The sequence below is a fragment of the Colossoma macropomum genome, unplaced genomic scaffold, assembly GCF_904425465.1.
Source record: "Colossoma macropomum unplaced genomic scaffold, Colossoma_macropomum, whole genome shotgun sequence".
NCBI lineage: Eukaryota > Metazoa > Chordata > Actinopteri > Characiformes > Serrasalmidae > Colossoma > Colossoma macropomum.
Genome location: NW_023494828.1, coordinates 414,532 through 433,189, shown reverse-complemented (window position 1 = coordinate 433,189; position 18,658 = coordinate 414,532). Strand labels below are relative to the sequence as shown.

At 38.7% G+C, this 18,658-nt stretch overlaps 1 protein-coding gene across 3 annotated transcripts in view; it reads left to right on the top strand.

Moving 5' to 3' along the window:
* The first annotated feature begins 2,586 nt into the window (after nucleotides 1-2,586).
* cdc42ep1a (CDC42 effector protein (Rho GTPase binding) 1a) overlaps nucleotides 2,587-18,658 on the top strand; it is a 47,458-nt gene continuing 31,386 nt past the window's right edge. The window contains exons 1-2 of one of the 3 annotated variants that reach the window (XR_005006212.1): nucleotides 2,587-3,151; nucleotides 13,466-14,903. Coding sequence is in view for 1 of the 3 variants with exons in the window: in XM_036560466.1 (XP_036416359.1) it covers nucleotides 15,349-15,802 (454 nt within the window). In the remaining 2 variants the exon portion in view is untranslated. Of the gene's footprint in view, nucleotides 3,152-13,465; nucleotides 14,904-15,193; nucleotides 15,803-18,658 lie in introns of those variants that run through there. The other 2 variants (XM_036560466.1, XR_005006211.1) reach the window with 2 other exon arrangements.

Genomic DNA, 18,658 nt, shown 5'->3' with positions numbered 1-18,658 from the left:
TTTCTACTAGTAAAAATAAAATTTTCACATATAAAAATTGAATTATTGATATCAAGAATTGAATTTTTACTAGTAAGAATTAAATTCTTAATATCAAAAATGAATTTTTCAATAGTAAAAATTGAATTTTTACATGTAATAATTCAATTAGAACTAGTAAAATTATATTTTCTACAAGTAAAAATAAAATTTTTACATGTGAAATTTAAATTATTACTAGTAAAAATGAAATTTTCACTAGTAAAAATTAATAGTTGTTAAAATTCTGTTCCTGATACCAAAAATTTAATTCTTGATATCAAAAATTTTATTTTTCCTAGTAAAAAATCAATTCCTGATATGAAGAATTCAAATTTTACTAGTTCAAATTTATTCAAATGAGCCAGTAATGTGTCTGTTTAAATCTATCTAATAGTGGCCCATTGTCCCTGCTAGTGGGAGTGTACAGACCCAAGGTTGCCAAGTCTGCAGAAGGTTTAAAAATTTAAGTAAAATGACAACGGATGAGAGTCGACAGAATTATTTACTTTGATGTGTGCTTTTAAATGTTTACATATTTCTATACATTTACAGTAGCTTATATTTTTGAGTCTTGGTTTATGAAGAGCTTTTGATTTTGCCATCTGTAACATTACTTACAAAGCTTTCTGGCAACGATGCTCCCATTAAGAGTTGTGTGCATGTCACAGTGGAAAAAGAGCAAATTCTTTGAAAGTTTTGCAACACAATATCATTTTAAATGTTTTTAAATGTAAATGTTTGAATGTACTGAAGCTATAAAGTGCAAGCTTTATTTTTCCTGATGACTTAAACTGAAATATATATTTAAGGTACTTGCTGTTGTCTCTTTAAGAAAAGTACAATGCAAATAATCCCCACCTACACATCCACGTGCAAATCAAGCCAGTTAACATTAGAACATGTAATAATTCAATTTGTACTAGTAAAATGCAATTCTTACTAGTTAAAATAAATTTTTTTACATGTGAAAATTTAATTTCCACTTGTAAAAAATTAATTCTTGATATTAAAAATATCAGTTTAACTAGTAAAAATGTTATTGGTGATATCAAGAAATATAATTTTTACTACTGAAAATTCAATTCTTACTAGTAAAAATGTAAATTTTACTAGTGGAAATTAATTTTTTACTATTGAAAATTCAATTCTTACTAGTAAAAATTCAATTTTTGATATCAAGAATTAAAATTTTACTAGTGGAAATTACATTTTCACATGTGTAAATTGAATTCCTGATATAAAGAAAAAAAGGATTAAAAGCTAAAACAGCTTGCCATAATTCTCACATGTAGAAGTTGCTATCAAGAATTCAATTTACACATGTTAAAATTGAATTCTTACTAGTAAAAAATCGGTTTTTGATATCAAGAATTCAATTTTTAACCATGCTCCCATTAAGTGTTGTGTGCATGTCACACTGGAGAAAGGAGAAGTTTCTTTGCAAGTTTTGCAAAACAATAACATTTTAAATGTTTTTAAATATAAATGTTTGAATGTACTGCAAGCTAAAGTGCAAGCTTTATTTTTCCTGATGACTTAAACTATAATATATATTTATGGTACTTACCAGTGAAAATTAAGAATTTAATTTTACTAGTGGAAATTACATTTTCACATGTGTAAATTGAATTTCTGATATCAAGTAAAAAGGATTAAAAGCTAAAACGGCTTGCCATAATTCTAACTACCACTCTTACTTTTACCAGTAAAAATTTAATTCTTGATATCAAAAATTGAATTCTTGATATCAGGAATTGATTTTTTACTTTTGATTTTGCCATCTGTAACATTACTTACAAAGCTTTCTGACAACAATGCTCCCATTAAGTGTTGTGTGCATGTCACACTGGAGATAGGAGCAGTTTTTTTTGAAAGTTTTGCAAGACAATAATATTTTAAATGCTTTTAAATGTAAATGTTTAAATGTACTGCAAAATGCAAGCTTTACTTTTCCTGATGAAAATGCCACAATGCCAATCATCCCCACTTTCACATCAACATGCAGATCAAGCTAATTAACATTAGAACATGTAAAAATTCAATTTGTACTGGTAAAAATGCAATTCTTACTAGTTGAAATAAATTTTTACTAGTGAAAATTTAATTTCCACTTGTAAAATTTTTATTCTTGATATTAAATATATAATTTTAACTAGTAACTAGTATAGTTTATTTTAACTTTCTACTTTTTACTAGTAAAAATTAAATTTCTACTAGTGAAAATTCCGTTCTAACTAGTAAACATTCAATTACTGATATCAAGAATTCAAATTTTTAATTAAAAAGGATTATAAAAGGATTAAAAGCTAACATCGGCAACGTAGGCTACAAATAAAACGAAAAGAGTTTTTAACTCAAAGATAAAGCTACTAGCCTACACGTCTGGTATGATTAATCTATAACAACTGGGCAACTATCTACGTCAAGGTGGCTAAAAGTACGAGTATGCAGAATCGTTCATAAATAAGGGTTTGCTCAATGCTTGAAAAATTCAAGTTCAACCTTTACTTGAGCAGAGAGAGAGAGAGAGAGAGAGAGAGAGTGTGTGTGTGTGTGTGTGTGTGTGTGTGTGTGTGTGTGTGCTTTTCTGCCCCAACGGTTCGTGGTAAGGAGCAGAGGGGGCTGCCTCAGTGGGAAAGTTGCTGTCTGAATGTAAATGCTTACTGGAATATAACATGCGTGGATCTCAACGTAGGCTACAAATAAAACGAAAAGAGTTTTTTACTCAAAGATAAAGCTACTAGCCTACACGTCTGGTATGATTAACCTATAACAACTGGGCAACTATCTTTGCGACAATTTATGACACGTCAAGGTGGCTAAAAGTACGAGTATGCAGAATCGTTCATAAATAAGGGTTTGCTCAATGCTTGAAAAAAAACCTGCCCCTTTTTGTTCCTTGTTCAAATTCAACCTTTACTTGAGCAGAGCGAGAGAGAGAGAGAGAGAGAGAGAGAGAGAGAGTGTGTGTGTGTGTGTGTGTGTGTGTGCTTTTCTGCCCCAACGGTTCGTGGTAAGGAGCAGAGGGGGCTGCCTCAGTGGGAAAGTTGCTGTCTGAATGTAAATGCTCACTGGAATATAACATGCGTGGATCTCATTAATCAGAAGGTAGATCATCCATCTTCATCAGGTAAGTTGCTGAAGTAAGAAATGCTACCTTTTAGGCTCTAACCAGTTAATTGGTGGCTACTGTAGGCTATTCCAAACTGCTAAACAGAAGGCTAGTGTGGACTCTATTCCTGTAGACTGTATTTGTTTTTTGACCTTACAAGCACAGTACAACTAAATACAGTTTTTGTGCAGTGGGTAGGAACAGTGGCTTGTTCTGGATGCGGTATGAAGTGTTGGTGATTTAGGACGCTTTACTGTACTTTATGCCACAGTACTGTAATAGGCATACTATATATTACCTAAATTGCTTTCTTCTATATATTTATTCTTGCAATTTTGTCCACATTGTAGGGCCTGGTCATTATCAGTATGAGGTCTTACAAAGTATGAGGCCTCACAAATGGTTATATGCAAAAAAATAAACTGCCCAGGCATCAGTTACCCAGCATTACTAAATTTTTATGCCGTTTTTATTACAATATTAGAGGAAGTACTCAAAGTAATCCTCTATTACCATGCTGTAGCCTTTGTGTGCAGTACTTTTGAGACACATCAAAAAGCTATGTACTGACACAGTTTTCATTTTATTGGTGGCAGATTGGCCCAATAAATTTATACCATTCACTTGTCGCTGTTTTTATGTATTGTATTTCTGATTCTCTCAAGAATCATTCATGAAGCATACGATGTTGTATAATTCTTTATTCTGCATAATTCAGATTACAGAGTGTGCTAGGTGTCATGGCCTCCAGGCATATTATAAAATACTATTGTACATACTTGGACACGTCATCATACTATTGGTGGGGTCTCAAATTCTTGTATATGCATTATTGTTGAAAGAATGATGCAAGACATTTGTCCAGATGTTATGTTCACTTGATACCACCAAACATACTTGTGCTATATTACTGACATGAAGCACCTTTGCCAGTCTTGACTTAAGTCATCATATTTTCAAGATTAAGTTACAAGTTAGGAATTAATTGAACTTTTGAGAATGGATAAAAAACTGAAATCTTAAGGTAGTGTTATGTAAACTCTTCAATTTGGTTTTAGGTACCTTTCATGTCATTAGAAAAGGCTGGTTTTTAGGGTTCCTGTCATGTTATTCAGATCAAGCATTCTGGGTGGGGAGGAGTCATTGAGGAAAGGTCATTGGGTAAAGACAAAGGAGTCATTATCTTGCATGTTTATTCACCTGGTTAGTTATAGAGCACTACAGCTTTTCTGGGAGTTTGGCCAGAAAGGACCAAAATTAAAGCAGGTTCTTAACTACTGAAACTATTAAATGAAAGAACCAGGTGGAGGAAACGGACAAAAGATCATGACTTGAATATGTGAGCACCTAGGGGTGTTAAAATGCATTGATGCATCGTGATTCAATGATCTGACTGTAGCAATTCAACTGCATCAATTTTGGAATGTTATAATCAATTATAATAACACTGGCCACAATAAAATACTCTAACTATTGTCAAACACAACAATTCTCTAAAACAGTGCATTGTTTTTATTGTCTGCATTGTACTACTGCTGTAAATAGTTCCTCCAGTCACATTTTTGTGTTCTGTGCATTTTTAAAAACAATTTTGAATCATACGGGAATAACTGAATCCTGAATCAAATAAAATCTTAGTGAAATTTGAGATTATCATGCACTGGGGGACAGAGATTCTTCCAGTAATCTCATGCCGATTTTTTTATTTCAGTAAACAAGAACCTGTTTAAAGTATGATAAAATAGGTTTGTAGTGCCTGTTTATAAACTGGCAGTCTTGTGTAGGTTTGCAGAGAGAACACGGAGAAGAACCCAAATGTGTTTCCAATCTTGGACATGGATGTTCTTTAGTAAAGAAAGTCCAGTTATATTGTTCCCAGGAATGTGTTCACATACGCGGGCCCCATTATTCTGCGGTTTCAGAGGTTTACATGTGCCTCCCGTATGGCTGCACTTCTTCTGCTTTCCAGAGCACAGCCATGATTGCACTGTTTGTATATTTTGTGTTACATCAGGACAAGGTTTCTGCAGTGTATGTTTTAATGGCCTGTGTCTAATCTGGTCACTTAATGTCATTTCAGGAAGATCGTGTTGAAATGTAGCATCTGTGACCTCCAGAACAATGCTAATTGATAGTGCATTTATTAGAAAAATGACGTATGGATCACCATGTTTACTATTTTTTATTAATTCATAAAGACACTATCATAATGTGATAGTGGAGCAGATTTAAGCAATTTTCCCATTACCCCAAATGTAATTGATCAGCCAAGACGTGTTTTCAGTTTTGCAATGGAGCTTTTGAGGCAAACACAGCTAACAAGTAATGAAAGCTCATAACAGCCAATTTGCATTGTGCAAACTGCATGCCTAAATCATCACACACATGCCTCAAATCACAAGTAATCTCAAATAGACTTACTTATGTAGTTTTTGATACTGTATGACATACTGTTATCTAGTATGTAGGTAACAAACACATGAGGGCTGCCTGAGATGTCAGCCTTGATTAAAGAGCAGCAGGACGACAGAACCAACACTCCCAGTTTACCATAATACTCTATGTCCATGAACCCCCAGATCTGCACCTTTTATCTAATGGGAAAAACTAACTACCAAAGGCTAGACTAAACAAGTAGGTTTTTAGCCTAGACTTAAAAAATGAGGTTGTGTCTGAGTCCCAAACACTGACTAGAAGTTAATCACAAAACTGAGGGCTTTGTGTGAAAAGGCTGTATTCCCTGATGTAACTAATTCTAGGAACTAATAGTAAGCCAGCACCTTGTGATCTAAGGAGGTGTGATGGTTCATAATAAGAGATTCACTCAGGTACCGAAGGGGCGAGGCCGCTTAGAGCTTTATATGTCAATAAAGGAATTTCGTATTAAATGCGCAATTTAACTGGAAACCAGTGTAGGTTTGATAAAATTGGGCTGATATGGTCAAACTTTCTGGTTCTTGTAAGGACTCTGGCTTCAGCATTCTGGACTAACTGAAGCTTGTTAAGGCTTTTGCTGGAACATCCAGACAGCAGAGCATTACAGTAATCCAGCCTTGAGGTAATAAATGCATGAACTAGCTTTTCTGCATCCTGTAGAGATGCAGAGTGCATTTGGCAATATTGTGAAGATGAAGCAAAGCTATTGTAGGAATATTGGTTATATATGCATCAAAGGACAGATCTGGATTGATCGTGACACCAAGGATTTTTACAGATGTACCTGATGCAACTGAGAAGCTATTATGTTTAAGCTTTAAATTAGACAGTTTGTTTCTAGCAGCTTTTGGACCAAGAAGAAGAACCTCAGTTTTGTCTGAGTTGAGTAGGAAGAAATTACGTTACACAGTCCTTATTAAGTTGAAGTTTATCATTTGGTTTGATATATACAATTGTATGTCATCAGTGTAGCAGGGAAAATTAATGCCATGTTTATGATTATGGTAACCCAGTGGTAGCATATATAATGTGAATAACAGAGGTCCTAAAACAGAGCCTTGTGGAACACCATACACTAAGAATAGATGATTCACTGTTTACACTCATAAACTGATAGTGCTCCGTGCTCTGAACCAGGAAGGAGCTATTCCTATGACTCCTACAAGGTTTTCTAGCCTCTCTAGTAAGATAGTGGCCTATTGTATCAAATGCTGCGCTAAGTTCAAGCAGAATCAGCAAAGATACATTTTCTTGGTCAGAGAATAATAAGAGATCATTTACAGTTTTCGCTAGTGCTGTCTCTGTATTATGATGAGGATTAATCCAGACAAAATTTTTTTCATGTATGTGATTCCTATGCAAATAGATACTTAATTGTTGTGCCACAACTTTTTCCAAAATCTTTGATATAAAAGGACGATTTGAGGTCTATAATTTGATCAAGGGGATCAAGATTACATTTCTTAATCAGAGGTCTAATTACTGTTAGTTTAAGAGTTTTTGGCATATAGCCAAGGCTAAGAGAGTAGTTCTTTATTGACAGAAGAAGCATGGTTATTTCTGGCAAAACTTGTAGGAATTGGATCTAGATACACAAGTAGAAGATTTTGAGGAGGAAATCATTTTAACTAGCTCTGTTTGACTGTTTAAATTTTATTATGAAAGAAATTCATAAAATAATTGCTGCTTTAGGCTTATGGGATCTGGGGTTCAGTAGCTGTTTGTTTTTCTGTCAATTTAGAAATTGTGCTAAATAATAATCTAAGATTATTCTTATTATTTTCAATCAGAGGGGAGAGCATGCTGCAGTGAGTGCAGTGAGTGAGAGCAAGTAGACTGGAATACGTCCAGTTTAGTCAGGTGCCATTTTTGCTCTAATTGCCTGACAGTCTGTCTTAAAGCTCATGTGTGATCATTGTACCATGGGGCAAGCTTTTTGTGCGTAACCATTCAGCAGAATCCAGACACGTGCAGATAAAACTGACAAGATTGGTTTTATTAACACTAGGCAAAAACATAATCAAAACACAGGCGTGGGTCAAAACCGTGAAGTACAAAAAGATCACGAAAGTGATCATATCGCGAGGCGAACAAAACAATAGGGCAAGACAAAAGACGAAGCAAAAAACGAAGCAAAAAAAACAGAATGATGCGATCAGAAATAACGCTCAGTATGTTCTCAGGGAAGCAATACCTCGCACCGATACTAGCTAAAGCCCGGGTTTATATACTGCGCTAACTAAACACATGACCTAGGCACACAGGTGAAACAAGTTAATATTCAGGAGACTGAGATCTCTGACAGGTGTGTGAGAATGTGTCGGAGGTCTCATGACCCCCGCGTGTCTCTTGAGTAATGGAGTCCACGTCGGACTCCGATTCCGAAGGGAAGTTCAAAGTCACGTGATCTCCCAAGGGAGCTTGGGAAATGGAGTCCATTTCAGAGTTCGTACAAGGCGTGACAGTACCCCACCCCAAAGAGTCCGTGCGGGCCTCGGTACGAGGACGACCAGAACGACCCCCACGCCTACCACCGGATCCGTGAACCTGGGCCGAGGAGCTGGCTTCTCTGGGTGTCAACTATGGAAGTCCGCCACGAGCGCTGGGTCTAGCACATCCTTAGCCGACACCCAACATTGCTCCTCCGGGCCATACCCCTCCTAGTCCACCAGGTATTGAAGAAGCCCGCCGCGTCTTCTGGAGTCCAGCAACATACGGACAGCGTAGACTGGAGCCCCGTCTATCACCTCCGGTGGTGGATGGGAGACATCTGGAGTAGCCTCGTCCAAGGGCCCTGCAATGACAGGTTTAAGAAGTGAGACATGGAATGAACATGATATCCAGAAACGTGGAGGTAAGTCAAGTCTGTATGTGACATCATTTATTCTCTTAACTATCCTAAAAGGCCCAATATACTTGGGCTGTAATTTCCTACAACTTCCCTCCGAGCTGCGGAAGTCCTTAGGGGCCAGCCACACCCGATCTCCTGGTAGATAGATGGGGGTTGGACTTCTATGTTGTTCAGCTTGTTCCTTGTGGCGCTGGAGAGCAGTCTCAATGCGCTGGTGGGTGTCCTCCCAAACCTGTTCGCTCCTTGTCATCCACTCATCCACCACTGGAACATCAGTCTGCAGCCCGGTCCATGGAGCTAGGGGTGGTTGGTAGCCTAAGACACACTGGAAGGGAGTCATCCCTGTGACAGAACTGGTTAGCAAATTTTGTGCAATCTCAGCCCATACTAAATATTTAGACCAATCAGAGGGGTTTTCGTGACAGAACAATCGCAGGAACTTGCCTAATTCTTGATTTACCCTTTCACATTGGCCGTTAGATTGGGGGTGATATCCTGAGGAATAGAAACACCGAGGTGTTCAAAGAACGCCTCCCATACCTGGGATGTGAATTGTGGGCCTCTGTCTGAGACAATGTCTTCTGGAATCTCGAATATGTGAAAAACATGTTGGAACAGTGCTTGAGCAGTTTGAAAGGTGCTGGGGATGGTGGTAAACGGCACAAATCTCACTCCTCTAGAGAATCAATCAACTACAGTCAGAATTGTGGTATATTCTTGAGATGCTGGTAGATCAGTGATAAAGTCTATTGCGATGTGTGACCATGATCTGTTGGGTATGGGTAAAGGCATTAGTTTTCCAGCGGGTAGAGTTTTAGGCATCTTACATTGGGAGCATATGGAGCATGAGGATACAAAGGAATGGATATCTTTCATCATCGACTCCCACCAATAACGCTGGGCAAGGAGCTTGTGGGTTCTAGTTTCACTTGGATGTCCTGAAGTTAAAGCGGAATGGGCCCAGGTGATCAGTTGGTTATGGAATGGAACATAGAGTTTCTGTGGGGGACATTGGCAGTGCCCTTTCTATTTCCTCATTCACCTCCCAGCGTTTAGAAGAGACGATTACATCAGGAGGTAGAATGCGTTCTGGGACTTCAGGTTCGGTTGTGGGGTCAGCCTCCTGATGGATTCTGGACAATGCGTCGGCCTTGGTATTACGAGACCCTGGTCTATATGTTATGCTGAAACAAAATCGTGAGAAGAAAAGGGACCACCTGGCTTGACGAGCATTAAGTCTCTTTGTACTTCGAAGATACTCCAGATTCTTGTGATCTGTTAGCACTGTAAATGGATGTTTAGCCCCCTCGTGCCAATGTCACCACTCCTCCAACGCTAATTTTACTGCCAATAGCTCCTGATCTCCTATGCCATAATTTCTCTCAGCTGGTGATAGTTTATGGGAATAGAACGCAATAGGGTACATCTTCTGAGGGGACCTCATTCTTTGGGATAGCACCGCCCCGACCCCAGTTTCAGAAGCATCCACTTCCACTATGAATGGCTTTGTCAGATCAGGGTGTTGCAAAATTGGGGCTGTAGTGAATGCGTCTTTGAAAGTCTTGAATGCATGCTCTGCGTGTGCGGACCAGACGATCTTCTTGGGGGTTCCTTTTAGCAGTGACGTTAGGGGAGCTGCGATGCTGCTAAAGTTTCTAATAAATCTATGATAAAAATTGGCAAACCCCAAGAATCTCTGCAGTTCTTTAACTGAAGTAGGTGTGGGCCATTGAACGACAGCGTCTACTTTATGGTCATACATAGTTACCCCTTGTGAACTTATGATATATTCCAAAAATGCTACGGACTGGAACTCGCATTTCTCTCCTTTTAAAAACAATTTATTCTCTAAGAGGTGTTGCAGAGCAGCTGTCACATGTTGGACATGTGTTTCTAGAGTAGGTGAATACACCAGAATGTCGTCCAGGTAAGCGATAACATACTGCCCTAGCATGTCTCTAAGGAGGTTATAAGTGCTACGTAAATCTAATTTGGTGAAAAATCTTGCCCCTTGCAATTGTTCTAAAGCTATCGGAACCAATGGAAGAGGGTAGGGATAGGCCTTAGAGATCTGATTCAGAGCTCTGTAGTCAATACAAAGTCGTAGTCCGCCATCTTTCTTTTTAATAACGAAAAAACTAGAGGCAATCGGGGACGTAGAAGGCCGAATGAACCCCTGCTGGAGGGCTTCTTGGATGTACACGTCGAGGGCTTCTTGTTCTTCTTGCGTTAAAGGGTATACTCAGGACTGGAGTCAGGCAGGACTGGACACAATAATCTGACCATTTAGTGATGGTATGTTCAGACCATGAGATAGTGGGGTTGTGTTTTTCTAACCAGGGAAGGCCTAAAATTAATTCAAATTTGGATTGTTCAAGAACTAGGAAGGACAGTTTCCTTATGGAGGGCGCTGGTTTGTAATTTGAGAGGGTCAGTGATGCAGGAAATGGTGCCAACTCCCACTGATCCTCCATCCAATGCAGCCATCTTCAGCACGGTCGGGAGCTTCTGTACAGGAATTTGTAGCTGCTCCACCAGTTTAGCATGAATGGAGTTTCCTTCTGCCCCAGAATCGATCAAGGCTGAAAGAACACGAGAGTGGGGATGACAATAAATAATGACAGGTAACAAAACAGATTTTGAAACCAACCCCTTTGTGGGAACAACCCCTTTGAGTGAACTCCACGTGCTTTCCAGGGGTCGGTGCCTTGCTCTGTTGTGGTCTGGCTCTGCACTTGCATACTTGATGTCCCACCTTTCCACAATAGAGACAGTGCTGATTGGTTAGGCGGCACAACCTTTCCTCCTGAGACAGTCGTGACGAATCACATTGCCTGGGTTCGGGAGTTTCTGGGGTCTCTGGATAGGGTTTCACCCGAGGGAAAGCTCTCCGAACGTTTCTTCCACTCTTTACTTGGGTTCGATGGTGCAGGAGATGATCCAACTTGATGGCTAGTGTTATTAATTGGTCTAGTGTCAAGTCGTCATCCTTGCTAGTGAGTTCAGTTAATATTTCAGCATTAAGTCCTTGACAAAATATAACTAGTAGTGCCACCTCATTCCATCCGCTACTCGTGGCTAGAGTTCTATACTCAAGTGAATAGTCTACCACTGAGCGATTTCCTTGAGATAACTTAGACAATATCTCTCCACTTATCTTACCCTCATAGGGATGATCAAACACCGTCTTAAATTCTTTCAGGAACTGAGCATATGAAAGGCGGTGTATTTGACTCCAACTGGCAGCGGCCCATTCTAACGCATTATCTGCTAGTCTAGAAACAATGAAAGATATTTTAGCTTGGTCAGTGCTATCAGGGGAATTGTCAAAGTAAACCAAACACTGTAACAAGAAACCACAACATTTATCAGGGTCTCCTCCGAATTTATCAGGCTTACTAACTGGATATACAGCCATTGGTGTGCCTTCAGTCGTGGTTGAGAGCCCCGTGTTGGTTGAAGTGTCCGTGAAGTTCATCATCTGTAATTGCCCAGTCAGTCCTTTCACACTAGCGACTAATTGGGCCAATTGCGCCTGTTGTTCGGCTTGCTGGTGAGCAAGTGACTCAAGGGAGTGTGTCATTCCGGCCAAAACCTGCTGGTGACGACCTAGTAGTTGCCCTTGTTCGTTCAGAGCCTTCTGAAAGGCTTCCGGGTCCGCCGTCTGCATGTTAGGCGAGGTATTCCGTAACCATTCAGCAGAATCCAGATGCGTGCGGATAAAACTGACAAGATTGGTTTTATTAACACGAGACAAAAACGTAGTAAAAAAAAAAAGGCGTGGGTCAAAACCGTGAAGTGCAAAAAGATCACGAAAGTGACTGGCTCCGGTGTACAGCTAACTGCTACTGGTGCCCCTAAAGGACAAGCCATTTTCATGTGCCATAAAATAGAATCACCTATAACCAGAGCTCTTTCAACAGTCATCTCAGAGGGTGTCTCATTGAGTGGGGCAAACCTGTTGGACACATGAATGGAAGAGGAGCGTTGCTCATGTGTGAAAGCTTTAGCATTAGCTTTAGCTTTGCGACTATGACTATGAGACACCAACCATTCGCCCTGCTGTGAGGGCTCTGCTGCTGAAGTTGAGGGCAGGCTTACTCTCCCTTAGCCACCCTCTTCTAACAGTGAGTCTTAGCCCTGCTGATTGGCCCTGCTCTTTTCTAATTTTTGGATGCACACTTCTAACTGTATAATGTTCTCCATCAAGCAAGAAAGTAATTTACACTTCTCGCAAACGAAGCCAGTAACACTGCTGTCACTAGTGATGGAGACAGAGGCATAGCTAAACATGCTGCACTCAGAGTGAAGCAATACTTACATTGCTTTCTCAGCTGATTTGAATCCTTTCCAGGTGTCTTGCAAATCTGATGAGAGGAAAAAGTAACCTCTTAAAATTGGTGGTTGTAATTTATTGCAAGAAATACACAACAACTACTTAAAAAAGTAAAAATGTAAAACTGCAGAGACTAGCAAGAGATAGCAGAGAAAACAGCAAACAATCATGCCAGCTACAAATAAGAATGGGAGCAGATTCACCCCTCAACAAGGTAAAAAAAAGCATATCTTACAGTGTCAAAACCCACAGTGTTGCTGTCCAAAAAAATCTGCAAAATGTTTACTTTAAGGGAGAAGGCAATAAATAGTTCTTAAGAATTTATATAAGATAATGTATCAAGATTTGATCCTTATTGTTCCCTTCATCGTGAAATCTAAAGGGCAGTTTTTGTGTTCACATTATGCAGAAAAGTTATCATTTTGAATCATTTTGAAATTACAGCAATGATAAGCCAATATTTTTAAAAATTACGTGATGATTTAGGCATGCAGTTTTACAGTGCTAATTTGAAGGACATAAATTTCCATTACTTGTTAGCTACAGAAGCAGATGTCAAACTCCAAACATATATGTGATGGACTACATTTAGGATAATGAGGAAATTGTGTAAATTAGTTTTTTTTACCATACTGTTGCTTTACTGCTTAATATTGTGGCATATGTGGCAAGACTGATAATGTTATTTATGATGATCTTTATCCCTCAGGGACACATAATTTCAGTGCAGCCACTTGCGCATCCAAAAAGCCAAAAGGACTGAGGGGATTGAAGAGAGGGACCAGAGGAAATGAGCAATTAGCAACTAATCCAGGACATGACCAATCCTCAAGGAGCTGATCTTTTGCCCCTTGAGACAGGCTATTGCAAAGATTACTGCATTTACTTTATTACCTTCAAAAGCCTTTTTTATCTATTTTTTCCCTGACCCACATGGATTAGTGAAATGTTGAACATGGACCAGGGGAGCCTCCAGCCAGGGCACAGTGTGTACATGCAAGGATAAAATAGCAAACCTGTGTAGGGCGCCCTGGACACCCCACACACCACAGCAGGACCTTGAGTAAACTACGATTAAGGCAGTGCACAGTCTGACTAATTAGACACGGAAGCTGTTTGTTTATTTTACCTGGATAGCAATAACTTCACTTGATGTTATACAAGACTTATTGAGTACATAAATATTTTTGGTTTTATTGAATCATTGTTGGTGGATAACACAGGAGATTTTGTCAGGAGATGTGAACACAAGACTCTTTATCAACATGAATTGAATTATGCAATTAAGTACATTGCAAACAGAGAGGTTACTGAATGAATTACTTTAGGTCAAACAGAACATCATAGTTGATATATATATATATATATATATATATATATATATATATATATATATATATATATATATATATATGTATAAGGGCATGAGACCTGTGTGCCAAAAGAACAAAACAAAACTTACTCTCTAAAAGAAAGGTTGGTTCAAATAAAAGGCTAGGAATTGGAGTGCAAACAAGACCAAATTAAAAGCCCACTTGAAAGCTGATGTAATCCTGCTGGAGCATTGTAATAAGTCTTTAATGAAGTCAAACTAACATGTGTGGGAGGCCAGTGTTAACGAAAAGCCCATAAAACATGCAAACCTATAAATGTGCATTACTTTGTCAAAATGTTTAAGGAGCAATGGCCATTACGCATTCCATATTGAAATAACAGCAAAAAAGCCCAGGCAGGCCAGAGATTATTTTTAGATAAAGTTAGTGAAGTGAGTCTCTTATCTGGTACACATCCTTGATTTAAGGTCCATGGCCGAGGACCCATTTAAAATTTAGACATTTTAAAAGCAATGGACTTCAGCCTGGAGAATTTGGAATGGGACACAACCTAGTTTTCCAAAGCCTAGCATCAGCAGGATAACTAACTGCACAGCAAAAATCACAGTTATTTTTGTATCCACACATACCACCATGTCACTTTCTTTTTTGAAAAAAAAAAACAGAGACTGTTATGTTTTCTTAAAATTTTATCTTCCTCAACATGTAGGAATGGATGCTCTCAAATTCAGTGTAGAAGTTCTATGGTTTCTATCTTGAACCACAACAGATGCCTGCAGCTGGAGCCAAATTTATTTCTGAACTTGTGTTTTTTCAAAGCCAGAAACCCATAAACAACTGAAAGGCCCAACATCCCTGACCCCATATGTAGCCAAGGTTTCTAGGACTTGGGGACATGCATATTTTCAACGCACATCTATCTTGACAGGAGCATTTTGGATATGGACAGAAAACCGCAGGAAAAAGCTGAGTACATTGTCATGGAAAAAAATTTCTCTGAGAAACATTTTGCTCAACTGCTGTTTTTTCAGTTTTGCTTAGATGAGCACTGAGCCATGCATAGTTTTGCATGAATGGTAATGTGTGGATCATTTCCTGTCTAGATCAGGCCAGATTCTTCTCACTACATAGGAACAAACCTCAAAAAAGGAACTGCTGGAATACAAGAAGTTTTTTGTTGAAACAGAAGGACATCTAACTAAAAAACGGTTTCGAGTTTTTGTTTTTGTGTGGGTAATCACAATTGTCAGCTGCAGTCATGAACTTGGGCAAGCTGTCCGGACTGAAGGGCCTGGTGTCTCACTCATCAGGGAAGCGTAGATTCAAGGGCGATTTGACCCCAGATATGATTAGCCCACCACTGGGTGACTTCCGCCACACCATGCACGTGGGCCGAGGGGGTGACGTATTCGGAGACACGTCTTTCCTTAGCAATCATGGTGGGGTAAGGAGTGCTGGTGATGCAGACTCCATCACCGCCTCAGAGAAAAGTGAAGGCATCTTCTCTCGCACCCTGCGCCATATCCGCAAAACCCCAGATAGGCCGCAGCGGGGGTCCAAAGCCCTTTCTCCCCCACCTCCGCCCATTTCCCCCATCATAAAAAACGCAGTCTCCCTGCCTCGTCTGGACATGGACTCGCCCAACAACTGCCCGGTCAAAGTGCTGTTTCCCAGCACACCGAAACCACCTGAGAACTCTACATGCTCTTATGGTAAGACCAAAACAACACCACACATGTGCTTTTACCATTAACTACAACACGTTTGACATTATGCCACCCCCCCCACACCCCCCACTACCCAGTCATGTTTACTAAGTACCACTTTTTGGGATATGGCCAAGATTTAATAAACCAACAAAATAAAACTTGCACTGTTAAAAATGTCAGCTCAGTTGTATCAACTTGTTAAAATCAACACTAGGGGACACTAGGGTACACTAAACTCAAACTTCTTAGTAAAAATTTTCTTTTAATTTTTTAGTTCCATATCTCAGTTTGGTAAAATTATTGCATTTTTTAACTCAGTTTTCGCGCTAGCTGAGAGGACATTTTCTCCTCTTGGGTACTCACTTACAGATGGCTATGGCATTGCTGGGGTTCAAACTCACAGTCTCTTCTTGGGATGATGGCTTAGTCAGTAGCACACCTTGGACACCTAAAATTACTCAGATTTTGTTTTTATAAATGTTTAATACACTGTAGAGAATATTTGTTGTTTTAACTTTGAAAAGTAGCATGGTAACACTTGATGCAGCTGTCTGATTATCTAATAATTCATGCCAACAGCAGGAGATCGTGAGTTTGAAGCCCAGCAACACCTCAGCAGTCCATAGCTGGAAGCCCATGAGGAGAAAATGCCAGTTATGATGGAAATGGAAAGAGTTCTAGCTAGTGGAAAAATTGTGTAAAAAACAAATTCTTTAAAGTTTACTGAGATACAGAACCAGAAAAAGAGAACTTTTGACTAAGAAGTTTTAGTTAACTCAAAAAAAGCTGTGTAGTCAAGTTGAGCTAACTTTTTATTTTTACAGCTTACTAGTAGACATACAACTGATGTTTCCTTGGGCCCTTTTAGAGACCCTCTGCGCCCCCCACTTTAAAAACCACTGCAATAATCTATTTCTAGCAAGTTTATTGCAAAGACTGAATTTGTTTTAGGACTTTGTCATACTCTTAAATAGACCTGCTTAGGTGATCTGACATTATATAATATACTGTCTATAAAATATCTATAAAATAAAAAAAATATTGCACAGCTAAAGCAGTTGCAGCTATCTTGAAATCTGAATTTTGTCCATACTTTTCTCCATATTTATGGATAAGAGTGTGTCATACAGTGTTAGAAATCACATGAAGACTTTTTTGAGATTACTTAGCAACTTCATGTGGTTAGCAGTTTGCACATAGGTTGCTATGGGTTGTAAAGGCTTTTTTGTACATATAAACAGCACGACCAACAACTGATGATATTTAGCACAAAAAAATTGATTTGTCGGAAGCCAAAGTTGCAGCATTATTTTATTCGGCCTCTGTTTGATTTTTGTACATTTTTGCCAGGCAACATGAATTCACATGACCAGTCACTGCGGTCCGCAAGGTGAACCTCCAACTAGAACTTTCTGCCAAATGTCAAAAGGATTACTTTGTCTTATTTGTGAAGCTAACATCTACTAACTCAGCTCAAACCTAGTTATGAGGAGCCGAGCTACCTTTGAAAGCACTCAAAAAGTTTCAGCTCCTGAGGGAAGAAATGAAACTTGCTGTTCTCTTTTTGTTTTGTTTTTTTAAATGGAAAGTAGCCTTAAGCCTTTGTAATTTGTTGGCTACAATAGCTCCAGTACAAAACTAAAGAAGGAAACTTCTGACACCAATTGTGTCATGGCTGATCAACTACATTTCGGGTAAGGGGAAAATTGTGTGTAATGTTTCTTCAAGACAGGTTATTGCAGACTTTCACATTTTCACTTAGTAATTAATAAGGATGCCATTGAATGCCACAAAAGGCACTCCAACTGATGTTTCCTTTACCGCATTAAGATTTATCTATCAATCACAGGGTCTGAATTCCAGGCTTACTCATACTACCCTCACACATGCATGGATACACACACACACCACCCCAGATAGTTATGTGTGTACAGTATAATACGTAATATTACAAGACCATTTTTCCACATATAAGAAGTGTAGAGTTTTCACACGTTGTCAGATTGGAGCATTCTGAAAACCTCATTGATAATGACTTTTAATTTAAAATAACTTTTAATTCTCTATCTGAACTAAAAGTCTTGTATTAATCGTGTTAAGAGTCTCATCAAGGACTCTTAGGGTTTGTTTGTACCTGTACTTTGGTTTCTCTTAGTCAGGACCAAACCAGAAAATACACTGTTGCATTTTAGTTCTGGTTCACTTAGTGTTCACCCTGACATATTTAACATAGAACCAAAAGATGTTAAAAAAAAGTCAAATGGGTAGAAGTCACTACTGCTTGGTCAGATTTTATTATTTCATGAGGTGATTAAACACATGCATGTGTCAAAACAGCATCAGACAATTGTCTTTTTCCACATACCAAAAAAAGTTAAGCAGAGAGGAGACAATATTATATTCTGGATTTTGGTCTGTATTGCATTCATACTTCAGACAAACCACAAAAGAGTTCATTTTTTGCACTAACAAGCTACACTAACAGAGCAATCGTGCCAGTGTTCGTTTTGATTGAACCAAACCTGCCAATCTGAACACACCTAGGCTGATATGGTGTAAGCTTTCCCAAGTACCAGTCTGCAGAGTGAAGGGCACAGTTGTTACCTACTACACTATAACAACCACACACTTGTACTTATTCAATTGATTAAGGGTAGTTTACCTCAGAGATTTCTATATATATTTTTAGCCAAAGCTTATTGAAGTTAAACAATAATCTGAACTGGTTTAAACTGTGCATGAGGGTTGACTGTGGATTTGTTCAGCAAGTGCAAAGTTTTAAACGCCTTTAAACATGCTCTTTAGTCACTGCCATCTGCTGACGAAAGGAAAGTAAAATTGTAAAGGGGTCGATGATCA